The 21116-nt window shown below is 39.6% G+C and overlaps 2 protein-coding genes across 2 annotated transcripts; one reads left to right on the top strand and one right to left on the bottom strand.

Annotated features, from left to right (window-relative positions):
- Positions 1-165: 165 nt before the first annotated feature.
- LOC139947437 (superoxide dismutase [Cu-Zn]-like) lies at positions 166-5014 on the bottom strand. The gene is made up of 5 exons (XM_071945342.1): positions 4840-5014; positions 3507-3597; positions 2949-3018; positions 2340-2457; positions 166-1566 (listed from the first exon to the last, which is right to left on the bottom strand). The coding sequence occupies exons 1-5, from the start codon at positions 4906-4908 to the stop codon at positions 1459-1461; spliced, it is 456 nt and encodes a 151-aa protein (XP_071801443.1). The 5' UTR covers positions 4909-5014; the 3' UTR covers positions 166-1458.
- Positions 5015-6829: 1815 nt separating this feature from the next.
- On the top strand, positions 6830-20831 carry LOC139947470 (probable arginine--tRNA ligase, mitochondrial). Its single transcript, XM_071945393.1, has 14 exons — positions 6830-7202; positions 8367-8440; positions 8776-8890; positions 10280-10464; positions 11321-11460; positions 12710-12871; positions 13633-13706; positions 14678-14784; positions 15636-15872; positions 16425-16549; positions 16878-17055; positions 18100-18270; positions 18995-19058; positions 19219-20831. The coding sequence occupies exons 1-14, from the start codon at positions 7167-7169 to the stop codon at positions 19303-19305; spliced, it is 1755 nt and encodes a 584-aa protein (XP_071801494.1). The 5' UTR covers positions 6830-7166; the 3' UTR covers positions 19306-20831.
- The last annotated feature ends 285 nt before the right edge of the window (positions 20832-21116 follow it).

Below are 21116 nucleotides of genomic sequence, written 5' to 3'. Positions count from 1 at the left end.
GAAGTGCCTAAAACCAACCAGTGGAAATTGTGTTGAAATGAGTTGTTGAATACCTCAGTTCTATCTGTATTTGAGGAAATAATTTTTTTTCTTGTCAATATAGTGTCACTACTGACCTGACACGACACACAAAACAAAAATAATGAATTGTAAGAAGCACTGAACTTGTTTCACCACCTGATTGTTGTTTTTTTTATTACAATTTACTAACAATTCTTCACAAAGTGTTACAAACAATATAAACTTGGATGGTTTTTAGACTGGCCAAAACAAACTTCACTTTTATAAAAATGTTCTCAATTTGATAACCTCTCTTCAAATTTCTCTAACCAGTACTTATGCAATTCAAGACTAAAAGAAAAATTACAGTGAACCTCAAAAGTTATCATTTATGATCATAACAAAAAAAGACTTTCGAAAGACTACATCAAAGTTTTACTTTGTAAATTTCAGCCCATGATCAAGCAAACTTTTTTTCACAATAATGAAGACATGTACATGCAAGTGATTTAATACAGGTTGCGTGACTTCCTAGTCTTGTTTCCTGTCAAAAGTTTAGCTGACATAAATTGTGTGCGTTATGGCGACTTTTGAGAAATTTTCAAATGAGGGTATAAGTATACCCCCCAAATGGGATAGTTCAGGCCCGGTCACACAGGCCCGGATAACAAGAGTGAAAACTGATGCACACCCTCGATTGGTTGGATAAGCGTGGGCGTATTCTGCATGGAACGATTCAACCAATCGAGGGCGTGCATTTTTATCGTTCTCGTTTTCGTTCTCGGGGCCTGTGTGACCGGGCCTTTAAGGAGATGTACCCGACTATAATTTTATAGCAACTTCCCGCTTGAAGGACACTGGATGATAACACAAATGGAATAAGTGCTTAGCAAATAAAAACCTTCTTAAGCAGGTACCAAGGGGGGTGAAAAATTTATGAAAATGTAAACAAATCCTTGTGGTCTATAAATGGACCCCATGATGCCTTACAAAACATTTTTTTAAACCAAATTTAACGAACTGATTTAATCACCTACATGGTGATCCCTTATTTTGATTATTACATAATTCAAAACTAAAAGATTTAACCGCTATCTAATTAATTTCAGTCTCGTAGAATTGTTTTTTACAGAACCTTGGGAAAAAAAACGTGAGTGCGTCAGTGCAAGGTTTAAACGAGTTGCATCTGTTGGGGGCTTGTATTAGTTTTTTACATAACGGCAGTGTGATCATACTTTAGTCATTTGTGTACATGTAAAACAACGCCATGAAGGGTGGCACTTTCATTCAAGGCCTTGGCGATTAAAAAAAAAACCTTTTTGCACTAATGCCACATTCCAGTCTCTAGTTATTAAAACAAGTTTCACTTTCTAATTATATTTATATCGGGGAGTGACACCTTTACAATAATACTCTATTTTTAAAGTTAGGTGGTAGGCAGAGATATCCACGCTGCAGTTACTTAGCAATTCCAATGACCCCACAAGCCAAACGCCCGCCAGCGTTGCCGGTAGTCAAACTCAACTCGTGTCCACCTTTGCCAAGATCATCAACACCGGCATGCACCTAGAAAAAAAATCAAGACAAAATTGTATTCAACTTGCCACATTTCACTTTCACTGAACAAATGAAGCATAAATAAGCGGCAATCGTTTTCGGGTAGTTTCAGAAATCTGCATGCACCTGAGGAAACAAACACCAAAGCATTGAGACAAAACTGTATTTAACTTGTCACATTTTACGTCCCGTCTTTTCTCATTAAGAAAAGCATAAAAAATGTTACTGTTTTTTAACAGTGAATCTTTAGGGGAAATAAACGGGCAATCAGTTCCGGGCAATTTTCAGAAATGAAAAGGAAATTCCCCACTATTTAGGGGGGTTGGTTAGTGAGACACAGTTATATAGTCCCTTTGTACTGTAGAAGGTTTCCCTTTTGCAAGTTGCTTCATTGCATGATGAAAATATAGTCTGGACAGTTTCTCTGCTTAACGATTAAAAATACCTATACAGATTGCCGTTAAGTGGTACCACAGACTGCCGCATATTGCCATACCTTCCAGGCTAGCATTGGGTGCATGGGTTTGTACGGCTGGTATTATCAGGATAACCCCATGGCTTTTGTACTATCTACAGTCTCCTGTGGTATTTTGTGGCAAGGGCCAGGTCAGAACGAGAGTGCATGTACTGGCAGACTGGCACAAAGAACCATACCTTCCAGGCTTGTGTACCCCTTGACTTTGTCTCGTGTGGTATTTTGTGGCATGTGCCAGTTGTGCAGGAGGAGAGAATAATTTACAATTCCTACTGTTGGCTTTCGCTTTGGTATTTCTATTACTTACCACCACAGCACGGCCAATGATGGAGTTTGGTCCACTTATTTGAATCACCTTGTCGGTGATGGCCAGGGCTACTTTGCCATCCTCCCCTGCCTCAATGTTGCCAAGATCGCCCACATGCCTGGTGAGAAAGAAAGTTGTCGTTAAGATGTTATTGTCTTGTTCCTCACAAAGTGGGAGGGGACAGGGGTAATTATCATTGGCAACAATTCTTCCACTCAAGCTGGTAGACCTTAAGGGATGATCATCCTGCTTTTTAACCTATCTCAAAAACAATTTCAGAAAACAAGTGAAACCGAGTGTTTTTCATTGCTCAATTTACAAGTTAGCTGGAGTGAATCCATGCAAGCATCTGTGTTAATTTTGTTTTTGTACAGAGTAGCTCTCGATGTCCAGGAATGAATGCTGGATGCCTACCAACTGTTTTCTTCAACATCTTGCCTCTGTTCCCTGAATTAAACCCAACGTTAACCGCTACCATTTGCTAAACCTGCCTACACGTAGGCCTGCTCAGAATATCAGTTTAAAGGGGATAGTTTATCTTTGAGGATTTGGAAGTGGGGTTAACCAGAACATTCCGACACTAAGAGGAGATCGGAACAGAAAACTGACCTCACTTCATCCTCCGGTGCACCGTGTACCTTTCCAAATGGATTGAAGTGGCTCCCTGCGCTGGTGCATCCTTAAATGAATACAAAGTCATGTAATATCATCAGTACATGCTGGGAACCTGCTAGGCTGCAAAATTTGTGTAAGTCCTTAGTTAGCATTTACTTACTCCAAGAACTACTATGAGGATTGTAGGAACCAACAGTTCTTTTCAGAACCACCCCAAATCATTAGAGATAGTTATTACATGGTGTTACTGCAAACCTTTCTATATCGTACTATGAGGTTTGTTCCACTAAGAGACTACAGCGGAATAAACCTTATATAAGTGCAACTGTGACATTCACAAAGTCAAAACTACAAACAAACTATTCCATGATTTGATAATGGATTGGGATTTTTTTTTTTTCAATTTTTTTTTTCCCCAAGAAGTTTAATAATAGGCCTTCATTCAACTGAAGGCAACCATTTGATAAGGACAAAGAAATATTGAGCATCAACAAATAATTTAACTCATTCTGTTAGTGCAAAACCTCAAAATTAACAATTAGTACCACTAACCACTGGTGTAGTCTCCGAACTCATGAACGTGGAATCCATGCTTCCCTGGAGTTAGACCAGTCACTTCTCCGCTTACCTTGACGCTGCCCCCCTATCATACAAAAAAAATGACGCAATTGTGTCAACCTTTTCTAGGAGAGTGTTTCTCGAAGGCTCGTTAAATGACCACAATAAAAAAACATTAAAAAAATACATGAAATGTGAACAGTGTCCAAACAAAACAGTTTGTCAATGTCATAATGTATTTGTTTTTGTCCAGCCAACAAATGTCTGTCATGTTGGTTCTTGGTTGTGATAGGCCTAATTGTAACTCTTGTTTATCCTCCTGATGATCATCATCATTTTCTTTGGACCAGAGGTCTACACAAACAACAAACCGTCGAGAGTGCATCCACCATTGGAGGTATTACAAATGTACATGTTTAATATACAAATCTCTTCACCAATCCGCACCTCATTATCTCCAAGAACTCCTTCATCCATACCACACCGTACCCTCCGCTCCAGCTCTACCTCTCAACTAGTCCCATACATCACTCGCACGATGTCTTATGGCCACCGCTCGCTCTCATATTCTTCACCCTCACTCTGGAACAACTTACCGCACAACATCAGAACTGCTCCGAACGAGAACATTTTCAAACATCTGCTGAAAACTTACATGTTTACTCATTAATTTTTGTAAAACACTTCGTGACTGTTGTGTGAAGCGCTATTAAAGTGCTGTTTCATTATTATGATTATTATTATTATTGTTACCACACAAGCTTTCTTTACAGTTTCACACACATACACAAACTTGTGGTTTATATTGACATACACAAACTGTTACATGTAAATGAGACTCAACTCTCTCCACTACTGTCTGACATGGGGAAAATACAATACATGTCTGACCACAAGTTTACATTGTTTGCGCTGATAACTCATCATAAATTAGTGGCCACTTTGTTTTATTACAATACAATAATTATAAATATAGCAACGTAGAGTTCCAAGTCTTCCTTCCTTCCTTCCTATATCAATACTATTAGTATTACTAAGCAACATCAATAGAAAACAATGTACTTTTCTCAGTCAAACCATGGAGCTATAAAAATGGTAAAACCATGGACAACGCATGGTGTTGGTCAAAGATGGTCAAAGGGAGATTGTGATGAGGCGTGCGGCTGCATGCTCCACTGATCCCCGGCCCCTCGCATATGACCCGCCTGGCCGGCCTATTTTTTAGTATTAGGAAGCAAGGGCTAGTGTTGTGCAGGCGGTACATCATGTGTGTTGTTGAAAAAAGACCTTACTAAAACCATAAATTCCTCTTGGTTGTACTACTTACAGTTTCTTCGAAAAACACTTGTCCTGATACAGCCTCACCGTGCAACATGCAAACTGCCTTCAGTGACATTTTGGTTAGTTTAGAATGGCTAACAAATCACACAGAAATGAAAGCTTTACTGCTGGATGTGTTTTCGCCGAGTCACACAACAATTTGCAAAGTACAGGGAGATGGGCTAGCCTTTTATACAAGACGCTCGAGCTCTTTCGCATGCTTTACCATTGGCCAAATCTAGCTACAGAGGGCGCTAGCTGTAAATGCACAATGAGCACCAAATTTGGGCCCAATACAAAACTTGGTGATGAGCACCAAATTTACCAAATTTAGAATTACGTCAAAGACCGTCACTTGCTGAACAGCAAACGCGACAAGCATGAGGTATGGGCAAATACAAAAGTCAAGAGTTCCATTTTAACTGGAAAATATTTTATGTTTTATTCCATAAATCTGTTTCACATACCTCTGGCTATATCAAATTAGCGCCCCAACGTGTTACTCCTATCTCAGCCCAATTAATTTAATCAGGGAAGAAATTGCGTATCTCTTGGCCATGGCCCGCCCTATCCTGCATTAAACGCTCCAATTTTTGGTGTCGGGACTACTCCCTGGCCGCTTGCCTTGCCTTGAAAATCCTCATAGCACTAAGTTTTGTACAAGAGGAAAGCCCTTGAAAATGTGCATCCAATGGTGCCAAACGTGTTTAGATTGAGCAATGATTTGGGGTCGATTTGACCCGTTGTAACTTTTGATTTTCTCTCCGACAGCTATGCACAAAATTCCCATAGGGAGACTTGTTGAGATCGTTTCGGAGCAGCCGCCTACTTGTAATTTTCGGTATCAAGAAGTCTGGAAGCCGCCCTAAACCTTTGAAAGTCGGATGCAGGGTAGGGACATGCCAGGATGACTCAGGTATACAAACTGCGCGTCTCACTAGCAATTTTAGTTCTAGATTTGAAGAGTTTGGCCGAGTTTCGCCGGGGCCATTTTTCGAGTGAATATTTTTGTCTTTCTATTCGTCACAGTGCCGTACCGTGTGTTTGATGGACCATATACAAACAGTTCATGCGCCGCTAGGGAGGGGTAGCGGGTCAACTCCCTGGCCGCTGGGCACCGCCTTGAAAATCGTTAAGTTGTATATACAAATGGCCATCCGAATGTGCAAAACTTGTTAACATTGAGCGCGGGATCAAATTAACCCGTTGTAAATTTTGTTTTTATGTCCGACAGCTCAGCTGTGCACAAAATTCCCATAGGGAAGGCTGTAATTGAGATCGCTTCTGAGCAAACCCGCCTATTGTTCTTCGCTATCAAAAAGTGTGCGGAAGTCGCCCTAAAACCTTTTAAAGACAATGTACACTATTGGTAATTGTCGATGACCAGTCTTCTCACTTGGTGTATCTCAACCTATGCATAAAATAACAAACCTGTGAAAATTTGAGCTCAATCGGTCGTCGAGTTTGCGAGATAATATTGAAAGAAAAAAACACCCTTGTCACACGAAGTCGGTGCTTTCTGATGCTTGATTTCGAGACCTCAAGTTCTAAACTTGAGGTCTCGAAATTAAATTCGTGGAAAATTACTTCTTTATCGAAAACTACGTCACTTCGGAGGGAGCCGTTTCTCACAATGTTTTATACTATCAACCGCTCCCCATTACTCGTCACCAAGAAAGGTTTTATGAAGTTAATTATTTTGAGTAATTACCAATAGTGTCCACTGCCTTTAATTCGGATAACATGGGACATGCCAGGATGACTCATGGTTCAGTTATTGAATAGTTCGGCTGAACGGGATACTATGAATTACATTGAATAAGTGGCAGCCCTGATTTGAGTTAATAGAAAGACACATGTTAAGAAACAAAATAAAATTGCGCACGTTTTCAATGAAAGTATTTCAATTTCAGGAGAATTCGGTAATCCCTTCGCGCTGTCTTTGACGGTCATTGACGGTCTTTCTTGCGAGCACCAAATTTTGTGTTGGGCCTAAATTTGGTACTCACTTCAGTCTGTTGAATATTTTACTTTTTTTATAGGTTCTAGGTTTGTTTTAACACTTGTTAGATCGAAAATTCCAACTTATTTGAATGATGAAACGGAATAATATATCAGATATCAATGGGGCCCCCATTGAGGACTAAAAGATGAACAACTGTGGATCTTTTATAAAGTCTGGTGCCAAAGTAAAATAATCATGGACCTAGACGTCTCTACTACTGCATGCTGAACATGCTGTTAACTTCTGTAGTTCGGACTTCCTACATGTATCTGGAGTTTGCGCGAAGTTTTAAAGTTTGAACTTCTTGAAATGTGCCGAAAACACACCAAATGGCATCATTTTTCAGACGACAAATAGCTCTTCAGGTAATACATTTATTTGATTTTCTCCGTTGACGTCTCGGTTCAATGTTATTAGACTTAGAGTTAGTGTAGACCTTTTCACCAGGTTGTTTTTTTCTGAAAACTTATTTTTTAATAACAACAGTGTTTAAGTAAGGCACTGTACTGAGTGGCCTGTGTGGGAAGGAGGTACTCCTAGAACTATGCGGTTTCGTTCCGCTATTATTAGCCTATCGTCTCCCGTACGGGAGACGGTTCTGCTATCGACTAATATCGTCTCCCGCGGAACGAAACCGCATAGTTCTGGGAGTAGTATCAAATTACTATATGAATGAGGAGGGGGAGGGGCTTACATACAGCTTCTTTTTCCTTCTAAAATGTTATCCAATTTCAAAGCCTGTTCTAGCTGATTTGCTAGATGTTCTCAGAAAACTTCAGTGTCCTGCCACCACTTTTTCACTTTTCCACTTTTTCACTTAAAATACTATATTTATTTTGAAGTAGGGGGCCTACTAAAAATTATAAAAATGTTTTATTTCATTAATTAAACAAAGGAAAAAGTTGTGGCAGGATTATAGGATACGCATGTTCGTTGCCGCATGTTGCGCGATCAACCAATTGTTGCGCCATTGACCGATTGTTGCGCCATTGACCGATTGTTGCGCGATCGACCGATTGCTGCGCGACCAATAGGGGATGATCTTTCAATAGTGCAGCAAAATCGGTCGATAGCGCAGCACGATCGGTTGATCGCGCAGATTGACGGATTGCGCCCAACATTTACACTATTTCTTAACACAGTCCGGCGACCATATATTTAACAAGTTTGTATGTTTTTATTTACAGTTTTCTTTTAGACATTATCGCAAATACATGGTATGCGCGCTAGGCATGGAATAAGGTGCATGCTGGTCTAGCTTGCGATCATGTTTGATCACTAGCTAGACCAGCATTAGTGGCGATACCCTCCTTCCGTCGAGGGTTATGTTATGATCGTTATCGCAACTAGACCAGCACGCACCATATTCAACAATTAGCGCTTGCACATGTGGTATTTGCGAAAAGGTCTACATTGTTCATAAATGTGTTTGAGTTTTTTTAAGTGCCCTCCGCCCTCCATATTCGAGGTGATTGAATTGATGAAATCATGACCTGTTATTTTTGTCTTATTTCTTCATTGTATTGTAGGTTGCCAAGGCAACAGGTTACCATGAAAACAGTATTCTTCCACTAATATCACCACTGCCTGCTACCAAGAGAAGGTGAGATTTCCCAAGCTACATTATTGTGGTCAAATTAGTTGCCCTGGGTTTTGACCTTCGTTCGAGCCCCTTTAAAAGTTTCCCATTCTCAATAGACATTTTAACACTATAGATGGCCTTTTAAAAAATGAAAATGGCCTTGCTCTTTTGAAGACGAAATTCCAGGCCTGTGTTTAACTAGTTGCGATAATCATAAACCCTACATCATTCGTCCGGACAGTACCCAAAGATTTTCACAAGAATTACAAAAAGTAGTATCCATTCTTACCGCACAAATTCACAAAACTGGTAATGTATTAAAATTCTTTCCAATTGTTTTCCTATATGTTTTGTAGACCTGTCGTGGAATACGGTCTGTCACTGAAGTCTATATTTCAGAAAAACTCCTCTTCAAAAAATGGCAGCTCATCGGATGGGTTGCAAAGGTTCACTGGAGAAATTGCATCCAAGGTGATATTTAACAAACATGTAGAATTTTAAATTGGAACTCGGTGAACAATGTTTCACCCAATCTATTTAGTTGTAAGGCAACCCACATTGTTGTTTCCTGCAGTGCACACCTCGCTCTTATTTTTGTCAACATCACTGCCTTCTTTGATTTATCAGAAAAGAAATACTTACATGTACATGTGTATCCAATCATTTTTGTCATGAGCTTTCTACTTCCTGACTTCAAGAACTAACAATTTGGAATAGTGGAATTAATTTCATTTTTCAAATCATGGCATACTTTTTCTGCAACCGTGAATTCTTGGTGCTCTTCCAAAGGAGCCATTATTAAAGCCCTATGTTGGCAGTCTCCCTATTTTGTCAAAATGCTTATTTGGGGTGCCAGTCAGAAGCCACACTTAAAAAGGCAGTGGACACTATTGGTAATTGTCAAAGACTAGCCTTCACAGTTGGTATATCTCAAAATATGCATAACATAACAAACCTGTGAAAATTTGAGCTCAATCGGTCATCGAACTTGCGAGATAATAATGAAAGAAAAAAACACATTTGTCACACGAAGTTGTGTGCGTTTAGATGGTTGATTTCGAAACCTCAAGTTCTAAATCTGAGGTCTCAAAATCAAATGCGTTGAAAATTACTTCATTCTCAAAATCTATGGCACTTCAGATGGAGCCGTTTCTCACAATGTTTTACTCATCACCAAGAAAGGCTTTATGCTAATAATTATTTTGAGTAATTACCAATAGTGTCCACTGCCTTTAACTGCCATTAGCCAGGGATCACTCACAAGTTAAAGCTACAACCTGGGAAGCAGCAGCCATGGGTCACCTTGAAGGTAGTGGACAATATTGGTAATTACTCAAAACAATTATTAATTAGCATAAAATCTTACTTGATAATTAGTAATGGGGAGCGGTTGATAGTATAAAACATTGTGAGAAACGGCCCCCTCTGAAGTAATGTAGTTTTTGAGAAAGAAGTGAATTTCCACGAATTTGATTTCAAGACCTCAGAGTATCAGAATTTGAGGTCTCGAAATGAAGCATCTGAAAGCACACAACTTCGTGTAACAAGGGTCTTTTTTCTCTCATTATTATCTCGCAACTTCGACAACCGATTAAGCTCAAATTTTCACAGGTTTGTCATTAATTATGCATATTGAGATACACCAAGTGAGAACACTGGTCTTTGACAATTACCAATAGTGTCCAGTGTCTTTAAGGGATACGACTACAAGAAAACTCGTCTTATATCTCGTCTTTGGTAGTTAATTTACTCAGGGTGATGAGGGTGGGCAAGATAGAGAAAGCATGAGCTATACAAAAAATTATTTCTAAGTGAGGTTTGGATAAAACAATAGGACCATGTGAATCTTTTATCCACCAGATTGCCTGTCCAGCCCACATACATCACATCCATGTGGCTGGGCGTGGATTGGTGACCTTTGAGGTCAATCCATCAGTGATGGTACAGAAGGTGTTGGAACAGGTACAAACAGAAGGACGGCAGTACGGAGTCACTCCAGAGCCGTGGGAGGACAGGCAGGAAGACAGGGTCATTATTGAGTACAGGTTGGTACAGTCCTTTGTGTCGTGGTTAAGCCTGGGTGACTTGTGCGACTAGTGTCAAAGTCGGGACTACTGATTGTTAAGGCGACTACCTTTCTTCAACTAATTGGTTAGTCGTGCCGCCACGACTACTGCAAAAAATAGTCACGAGTTCCTGCTTGGTGAACCAATTGTGTTGCTCACAACCATTCATGACAACAAAATTGACTAAAGAAACACAATCAGACATCAGTATGGTATCACAATCCTTCAATCCTTTCAGTGCAAATAATATGCATTATTAGTCGCAGGTAGTGTCAAAATGGCGACTATTTAAGGCGTGACTAGTTGAGTATTGAATTTTATAGTCGCCCAGGCTTAGTCGTGGGGGCAGCCATCTTATTTATGTTTCCATTCAAACCAGTGTACTGTATTATCAAATAAAACAGTCCGGACCCTTTTTGGTGCAAGAAGATTCAGTATTTGTTATCACTACTGCAGGCGGGAAACATGTCAAAGATTGTGTTGATGTGAAAAAGGTCCTTAGTCAAATTGTGCGTGGTGGCAATATGTGCAGGCCTGATTACTTGCCGCAGAGGCAATTGTAAAGGGTTAATATACATGTATGAGATAGAATTGCCATCACTTCAACTTATACTTTACCGAAAATGTTGATCCTAGTTACTAACCTTAATGTTCGAAATACTGTTGTAAAGTTTTAGTGAACAAGAGAATGCGAAGCCTCTGAAAATTCTATCAAAAAGAAAGTTGGCGAAGGTTTTTTTACTTAATAACCGTTGCCCGTGCAAAAATGTTTAGATTTAATCTAAAATTTAATCTCAAAGATTTAAAGCAACATAGGTTATTTTTCCTTTCTCAGTTCTCCAAACATTGCCAAGCCGTTCCACGCTGGTCATCTGAGGTCAACTTTGATAGGGAACTGCATAGCTAATTTGCATAGCGCCCTGGGCCACAACGTGACTAGGGTGAACTATCTTGGAGACTGGGGAGTGCAGTTCGGTAAGACTTTAGAAAAAGCTCATGTCGTGTAGTAAATTGGGGAGGTAGTGCTTTCTGCTCTACCGGCCAGGCTTCGAATTGATGATACCCAAGCCTACATTCGCATGGACTGTGAAAGGGGTAACCCTGTTTCAGCCCTAGGAGTAGGTGGCAACGGCCTCTGGAAAAAAAAAATTGTAGCCCACACCTTGAAGTGGCCTTCAGGCCTTGTGTGTCAGGCGACTTGCATAGAAAAAAGAAGAAAAAAGTAGTAAATGACAATCCTGCTTTTTGCGTTACACCTACACCTAGCTCCAGGCCTGGAACTTTTCGTTGAGAGGGCAAGGCCATTTTCGTTTTGAAAAGGGCACTTCCATTGGAAAGTCTTGTGGAAACTTTTTAAGGGTTACCAAGGCCAAGACCAGGGCAACAAAGGTCATGGCCTCCCTTGCCTCTGTGAAGTACAAGGCCTGCACCTCCTCAAGACCAAACCTACATTATACATGTAGCTCTAACTCTTTACGTCTACATGTAGCTCTAACTCTTTTCGTCTGTCTTTCACACGTACCCACAGCAAAGCCTGGTGACAGAAGCTTTACTCTCATTGCTGAAAGGGAGCAGACATTTCGTTGAGTGGCCGAAACTCGCGGCACTCACGTGCCTAAAAGAACTCAAAATTACGTTTAGCAAGTAGCGTTGTCAAGAGAGACCCAGAAAGGGTTTACTTGTTTTGTCATTTCAACACTTTGTAATAGTTTACAGTGCCTGTTTCTCTCTGTATGCATTCTGTCAACCTTTCTGTCAACATTTCTCGACACTGGACACTATTGGTAATTGTCAAAGATCAGTATTCTCTCTTGGTGTTTCTCAACATATGCAAAAAATAACAAACTTGGGCGTCGAAGTTGGGAGATAACAATGGAAGAAAATGGAAGAAACTATTTGAACTATTTGTGCTTTCAGATACTTGACTGCGGGACCTCAAAATTTAATTCTGAGGTCTTGAAATCAAAATTCAAATATTAAGGTGGAAAATACTTCTTTCTCAAAACTGTGTTACTTCAGAGGGAGCTGTTTCATTTAATGTTGTATACTATCAACAGCTCTCCATTGCTCAGTACCAAGTAAGTTTTTATGCCAATTGATTTGAGTAATTATCGATAGTGTTGCCTTTAAGGGAGAAAAAATGGCAGTTGATTACGGCATTTTATTTTTGAGGGGGCAGGAGTTTATTTTCTTTCTGTGAATGCCATTTTCCTCTCTAAACCAGGATTGCTTGGTGTGGGTTTTCAACGGTTTGGATCGGAGGAGAAGCTTTCATCTGACCCGATTCAGCATCTGTTTGATGTGTACGTTCAGGTGAATAGAGAGGCAGATACCAGACCTGATGTATACCAGGAAGCCCAGCGGTTCACACGTGCCATGGAGGAAGGTTGGTCTGACGCAGATATATAGCGGTCCGGAGATTGTTGATATTTCATTTGCTTCTCATTTTTTGCTTTTAAACTTTTTGAAAAATATGGTGTTATTGTAAATGTGTGGTTTTGGGTCCTGGTCCATGGTCATTGTCATGGTCTACTTGGGTTTAAACAAAATACCAGTAATTGTAGCATGCCTGGGTACTTTATGTAGGACACAAAACACAATGTCCACAGATTTACATTAAACTCACACAGTTTAAAAATAGTGATGGTAGAAAGTTTCCTTTAAAATATTATTTGCTGAGGTGCTGTAGTTTTTTGAGAAATGAGAAAAACAAGTCCCAAAATATTTTTGTCTCATTGAGACAAAAAAGATTTGAGCATGTAAAGCGTACAAACATGTATTTTATGACATTGTTTTACTAAAAACTATAGCACCTCAGCAAGTAATATGTTAAGGGAAGCTTTGTGCTATCATTATAATGAACCTCATTACACTTACAGGGTTAACAGTGTATGGAAAAAGTGCCATTCCATTTCCCTCCAGGCTTCTTAATTAATAATTGTGCCAAATATTTTTGTCCCATTGTCATCTTTGTATCTCTTTTCTAATGTGTTTTGCAGTCAGTTTGTATGACTTTTTATCATTGTAAGTTCAGCTGTTTTGCTATGACTTTGATGTGCAAGAATAAAACGTGAATTTTTTTTTTAAGTATAAATATCCAACAATAAAAAATATTTATTATTATCATCTTTAATTTTGTTCTCAAAGGTGATGACCAGTGTCTTAGCATATGGAGACGGTTCAGGGAGCTCAGCATTAAGGAATACACTTCAACATATACCGTAAGTCAGAACACCCTCATCTATCCACAACAGACTTTCTGTTTTATTGCTCCCAGTATCCATCAGAAATCGTAACTCTTTGCTGATTTTCAAGAAAACTCTTAAACAGCTACTTGAGCGGAATGTTTTTAACAGAAATGCTATTTTAACTTGTTTATTGTGCACTTGTTCACCATTTTAATGTAACTTTGATATGTGTAGATTTCTGAATTCGTAATTATCAATTAAAAAATCAGGCCCCGACCTAATGGTTTTGAAAAACTAAAAACACTTTTGCCAATGACGGTGCGCGTCAAAGGACAATGCTATGACGTCATTTGTTGTAGTTTGCTTTGTTATACCGCCACGCTGCAACAAAGCGGCTTTACAAATTGCGTAACAGAGTTTTTCTCAGAGAAGCGCTGGATAAGGGTATTCAAAATGATTCTTTTTTTACACGATTAAAATTTATTTATAATCATATGAGTCGATTTGTTTATTCATTGAAAACCTTTTCAATGAAATTCAGCAAAGTTCACGACTTGACATTTTCGTTCAAGCAGATCTTTAAACAAAAATTGTATCAAGTGTAGTATGTTGTAGTTTAGTTCCATCGGTTTGCTAATTTTACAGGGCTTTGATCCTGTTGAAAAGGCGCTTTATAAATGCTCTGTTTTATGTATGTATGTTTGTATAAGTCATTTGATAAATTCATTTGGGTTGTTGGTGAGACATGGGTTAGGAGGTTTTCTTTATACAATTTCCAATTAGTTGTAGATGTCGGTGGGAAATAATGCTGTCTTATGACAGACAACTTTCATTCTCAGGAGACCTCTGCCTTGTAGTATTTTGGTACCCTACAAAGATGTGCTGTAAACTCTGTATACTCAGTGCTTCTGGTGTCCTGTTGGGAACGGGCAAGCCACTCTGCCGACATTCGAATCCACAAATGATCCAAAAGAATCTATCAAATATATATTTAACTGTTGCAGAAATTAGGGGTCGCCTTTGATGTTTATGAAGGAGAATCTCAATACCTGGAGAAGGCTAAGAACCTTCTCCAACTTCTGAATGAAAAAGACTTACTTCACATCTCAGAGTAAGTATTAAGAATTTTACCAGTAACAAAATGTACAAGCCCTTTCAGCCCCTATGGTGACCTCAGTCGGCAAAGCACTATACCCTGCTTGCCTTTTGATGTTTACCCGCACCCCCTTCATCACCCAGTTATATTTATTTTATTTATTGTGTTTCTTGTTTATCCTGGGAAATCCATTCAGTAAGAAAAACTCACTGATCTCCCATGGATCCCAGCTAACAACAATCTACAGAAGTGAACTTATGATAAAATATTAAAAATTCACACAGAAAAACATTGCACATTCATTTAAAAAAGCACTAGATCCATTTTTAAATGGGACGAAGAAATAGTTCATCACTAAATACGCATTCCCATACCCGCACCCTTTGCACCGCACATAGTACAACATTACTCGGGAGTCACCCAACTTCTAAGAGGATCTGTACTTGAAGGAAGATAGATAGATACATTGTAGATAGAAGCCCAATGGCGACTTGAGATGACCTAAGAAAACGCACAAAAACTATTCAAGCCTGCTCACACAGTTCATTTCTAATAAAGCTGTTTTATCCACGTTCACTTTCCATACCAAAGCTTACAATTGTTGTAAAGAGAAGGATCAAATCTTTCCAATAATGGACAAACTTAGTGTGGCTATTATGTAATCCTTTCAACTAGGAATGGAAAGATCCTAAATGCCAAACACCTAACGGCATATCATTGTGTAAAAAGAAATACGGGTACACACTACCCCCATATCAATCACTAAACACTGCTGAGTTTGATTACATTGGTTTGAATGTAAGGGGAAAAACCCAAGATGGCAGTACCGTGATATAAACCTTATGTCAAAATCTTTGCACCTTCAGACGTGGCACTGGCGTGGTTAACCTAGAGTCTTTAAGTCATCCCCAACACAAGTGCCCCACCCTGATGAAGAGCGACGGCAGTAGCCTGTACCTCACTAGGGACATTGCCGCTGCTATGGATAGGTACGAGAGGTACACCTTTGACAAGATCTACTACGTCGTCGACAAGAGTCAAGAAGTTCATTTCAGCCAGATGAAAGGAGTGCTGAAGAAACTGAACGTGAAATGTGCCGACAGGTATAAAACAATTGATGTAATACATCTAAGATCTGTGTAGAAGTACGAAGTTCCAACTGAGGTGTTGTCTCGCAAAAGTTGTTTCCAGTCACTGGTCAGCTTTATGTAGCTTCAAGTTGGAAAACACAGAATTAAGTGGAACAGGGCACCCGTTTGGCCGTTTTACAATAAATTGTTTATTTTAGCACACAAATTTTGCACCCCAATTTTTTTTTACTTTGACATAATTGAAGTGCTAATTTCGAACCGTGACCTAGACATGTCCAAGACTCTTACGCAAACAGGCAAACCGGCTCCCCTTCTGTTCACTACAATACACTTGCCATGCATGCAGCACATGGCATAGCTAGGGGGGACCTGGCAGGCCGCAGGTGCCCCCCCCCCCCCAACACCCCCAGAGCGGCCCCACAACACCCTACAGTAGTAGGGCAGCAAACTCGGTCTCGCTAGCGATTTTCCGTGAGTTGAGTAGAGAAACGGCCTTAATAATAATTGGGTCAGGATGGATAAGCCATTTTTTAGTAAAATTCAAATTGTGCTTTATCTATGTAGGGTGAATCATGTAAAATTTGGTAGAGTACTTGGAATGCAGACAAGGAAGGGAAATGTGGTCCTACTTCAAGATATCTTAGAAGAAGCCAAGAGGAGGATGCTGTACAATATGCAAGAAGCTGACTGTAAGTTTGTTATCAGATACTTTAGAAGGTTTTTTAGGGTTTGTTTTGTTACATCAAAAGATTTAACAGCAATCTCAATGGTTGGTAGTGTCTTGAATCCTAGGTCTAGTGTTCAGCAAGGCACTTAAGTGGACTGCTATGTGAACCAAAACAATTGGGTTAACCCCTACTCTTTCACAAGAAGTGATCTGGGTTCTTTTCTGTGTACTTGGGACCTACAGCTCAATGTCCCATTCGAAGGACAAAACAATTTTGTGTCATTTTTTACTGAAAATTATGTCCTTCAAATAAATTATTCTCTTTATTGATCGTGTCAAAATGTTTATAGCGACCAAAGAGTTGTCTAACCCCGGTGAGGTGGCGGAGGTCCTGGGGGTTTCTGCCATGATCGTTCAGGATCTGAGGTGCAAGCTAATGTCGGACTACAAGTTTGACTGGGAACGCATCCTAACCAGCCAGGGAGATACTGGCGTATTCCTTCAGTACACTCATGCAAGACTCTATAGGTAAGTGTAGAAAGAAAGAAAAAAAGATAGTTGGCCAATCCCACAAGCGATACAACAAAGGTGTGATGGCAGTTTTTATCCAACAAATTTTGAATCTGATTCAAACAAACAAACCGTTTCAAAAACCAAAGTTAAACATATCCAGCCATATTTCTACTGCACATTTACAGGTATTTTAGACAATTATCCAATGTAAATAACATGGTGCTCAATATATGGCATGGTTTTGTCGCCCTCCCCATTGGTCTTTACTGGTAAATTTGGGTGTGATACCTGGGGTGCGTTCCACTCGCGCAAACAACTCGCAACTGTTCGCGCAAACGTTTTTTATCTGTGGAACGATTGGTGCGCATTACGCGATGTCAATATGGCGGCGCCCTGAAATGAAGATGCACCATACGCAGTATTTTTTTTAACTTAGTTTTTGCTGTATGTAGTCCTCTTTTCTACATTGTTTATGCAACTAATTAACTTTGTTACTTTAAATCTTCATTATAAATCACAGAAAATGCAATGAAATTATGTTTGTGTCAAAGAAATAATACCGTATGCTTGTCCGCCATTTTAAAAACCACTCACCAATACCTCAGAAGTATGTTCGCCTAAAGTTGCCAACGTTCGCCAACGATGGCAGCACACAACTCGTTCCACCTGAAATTGTTGGCGAACGTGCGCAACTGTTGGCAACGTTTGCGCTAGTGGAACGCACCCCTGGTATACTGCAGTTGAAGGTTTAACGGTCTCTGACTGGCACCCCTTAGCGAATGGGAGACCACCAATATTAGGGCTAGATATTCAAGTTTGTAGCGGCTGGCACACTAATCTAGACATCACAGGTTTTATCCCGCAGGATTTATCCCTTTCTGGTATATTTGTCTTTACTCATTCCACAAAATAGATAAGATAGATTTAAGTTTTTGATATGGACCACTCCAATTGAAGCTATCATTCATTATAAACCCCCTTCAAAATTTAAAAAAAAAAAAAAAAATTGGGTTAAAAAAATAATGTCTTAACATTTTGCGTTCCTTTGTTTTGTTGCAGTATTGAGCACCTCTCTGGTGTATCGTTAAATCCAGAGTGTGACATGAGTACCCTGTGTGAACCAGAAGCCATACTACTTGCCAATCATATCAGTTCGTTTAGTACAGCCATCATGAAGGCACATGCAGGTCTAGAACCATGTCATCTTGTCAATTACTTATTGCAGCTATGGTAAGTTACCAGCAAATTCACCATTGGATTTCATATTGCAGGCTGGCATAGTTTGTCTTTCATTCAAAACCACAGTGGGTGATATTGACAGGTCAGACAGTAAGAGGGTTGACTCTGTACAGAATAGTTGCACGCATGACATGAAATCATATTTCTGGCTGGTGTAGTATACACCACAAAACATCAAAACCACGGTGAATGATTTTGCATGGTTAGACAATAGGAGGGTTGAGTGTGTACTGTGTAGATGCATTCAACACGTAAAGTCATAATGTTATTGCAGGCTGGCATGGTTTATCTGTCATTCAAAACCACAGCGAATGTATGATAATGTATGGTCAGACAGTAGAATGACCAGTTAATAATGATAACAATAATTGTGGCTTCTTATATAGCGCACATGTCCGTCACCCAGAGACGCTCCTGGCGCTGTAACGTACAGTATTTCTTGCCAGATGTGGGACTACGTTTTGAATTATGAGACCTAATTCTGATAGCACCATGTAATGTTTTTACAAGGTGCTGTGGCGCAATTTGCTGTCGATCGGACCAGGAACACAGGGGCGAACCCCTTCTCTTTTTGATTAGTGCACTGGGTTCTTTTACATGCGTAACATAACACATGGGACCTGAAGGGTTGTAAAGTTTTAATAGTAACTCTCCTCTGGACTCCAAAAATTTTGGGAAGATTTTACACTAACTTCATTTTTTTCTTTCTCCACAGCCATTTTGTGTCCACTGCTCTAAATACCCTTAGAGTGAAAGGAACTGACAGAGACCAGGCTGAGGTTTGTTAAGTTTTGACCTTTTGATCGTTACAAAAATGAAATTGCAATTGATGATGATTTGTGGTTTCGCTTTGAAACATGATCACTCCACATATAATACTAAAACTTTTTGAGATAAATAAGTCTACTTTTGGGTGTTTTTTTTTCTTCTCAATCACAGGCCAGGCTGTTGCTCTTTAACAGCACCAGGAAGACACTGTCAAATGGTATGAAGATCCTTGGCCTGACACCTCTGGAGAAGATGTGAGGTTTTTCATCATCTCAAGGTCTCAACTCATGAGGGCCCACTTTTCCCAAAAGGTACATGTACATGCAGCTCAGCACAAACAATCAGGCTAAGGTACTTCCAAGATGTTGACTTACAGTGCAATGTTTATGCTAGACATCTGATGTCGCACTTCGCGGCTCGTGACTTACTCCAGATACCAGCCTTGAGCCTTGGGTAATCCCCATCTTAAAGCACCTGTGACTTTGCGGTCATTTTACATGGAGATTCGCAGTCAAATCATACATACATGTAAACATAGAAAACAACATGACATGAATGTACAAGTACATTATGCACGCTGCTGTATTCAGAGGGCGGAAAGTGAAGCCGGACCAATCGAAACACAGGATATGGTGAGCTTACATGACTGCACGTTTATCCAATGAAATCATTGTACCCAATGAAATTGTTTGTAAAAACAACTGCCTTTTCTTATCCTTGCGGTTAATAATAATATCGAAGTCTTATATAGCGCACGTATCTACCAAACAAGGTACTCAAGGCGCTGAGTATATATAAACTTTCAGAAAGATGGGTAATTGCAGTGATGAATTCTGAGACCCAATTAGTTATCACCTTTATAAGGGTTTACAAGGTGCTACGGCGCATTAAGCAGCCACAGCCAGGAACACCGGGGTGAACCCCTTCTCTTTTCGATAAGTGCACTGGGTTCTTTTACATGCGTTACACAACACATGGGACCAACGGCTTTAAGTCCCATCCGAAGGACGAAGCAATGGATTTAAGTGTTTTGCTTAAGGACACAAGTGTCACGGCTTGGGATTCAAACCCACACTCTGCTGATCAGAAACACCAGAGTTTGAATTCGGTGATCTTAACCGCTCGGCCACGACACTTCCAAGGCAAGGGACCAGTCTATGATTACGTGCTTATAAAGTAAACACATGAGGGTGCTATAACAGTTTTACTAAAGGAGTATTTGTGAGAGGCATAGTCCTAGGATGCATATAATTTCTAGGCTTTTGTAAAAAATAGAAATGTCTAAAGGGAACTTAGGCCATAAACAATAAAATTTTGGAGATTTTTTTTTTCATAATGGAGAACTGTGTACAAACTTCTTCTGATAGCGGTCTCTTTTGAATCGTCATCCTCCAGCCTATGTTAATTTCCCATATAAAGGACAGAATCTCCAGTGGACAGATTTCCCTAGGACACCTTATCAAAGGTTCCCCATGATTTTCTACTGGAAGTGCCCTTTTATACAATAAAAAGTGACCTTGCACTCTCACAAATGTGAAAATTTGGGGTCTGTGTTTAATGATATTGTTTTAATATACTGTTTTTGATGTAAAGGAGAACTTGGCACGTAATATTTTCAGGGAAGCTTTATGCTCTCATTATCTTCAAACTGTGTAAGTTTTATGTAAATCTGTGGACATTGTGTTTTTTGTCCTACAAAAAGTACATACACCTTTTAAAGGCTTCTATAAGCTAGCTAAGCCAGAAGAGAAGTGTAATACAGTTGTTTATATTAAACATCACTAATGCTGCTCATTTCTTTGTGATAGAAAGATGACTTGTACTTTGTTCTGGTTGTTTGTGGTTAATGGTGGACAATGGGCTGTCAATGTATCAATTTTTAATAAAGGGTATGAAAATATGTGATAAACTGTGGCTTAAAATATCTGCTCAAGCAAAAATAATTCCTGCCAAGCAAAACAAAAACAGGAAAACGGTCACAATGGCGCATGGGACATGGCATTTCGACCGGTAACCTTTTTTTTTAATAGCAAAATGACTACGAAAGGAAGGGTAGCCTACACCTTTAA

The sequence above is a fragment of the Asterias amurensis genome, chromosome 14 (assembly GCF_032118995.1).
Source record: "Asterias amurensis chromosome 14, ASM3211899v1".
NCBI classification, from domain to species: Eukaryota; Metazoa; Echinodermata; class Asteroidea; order Forcipulatida; family Asteriidae; genus Asterias; species Asterias amurensis.
Note: the sequence above shows the minus strand (reverse complement) of the source record. Positions and strands in the feature narration are given on the sequence as shown.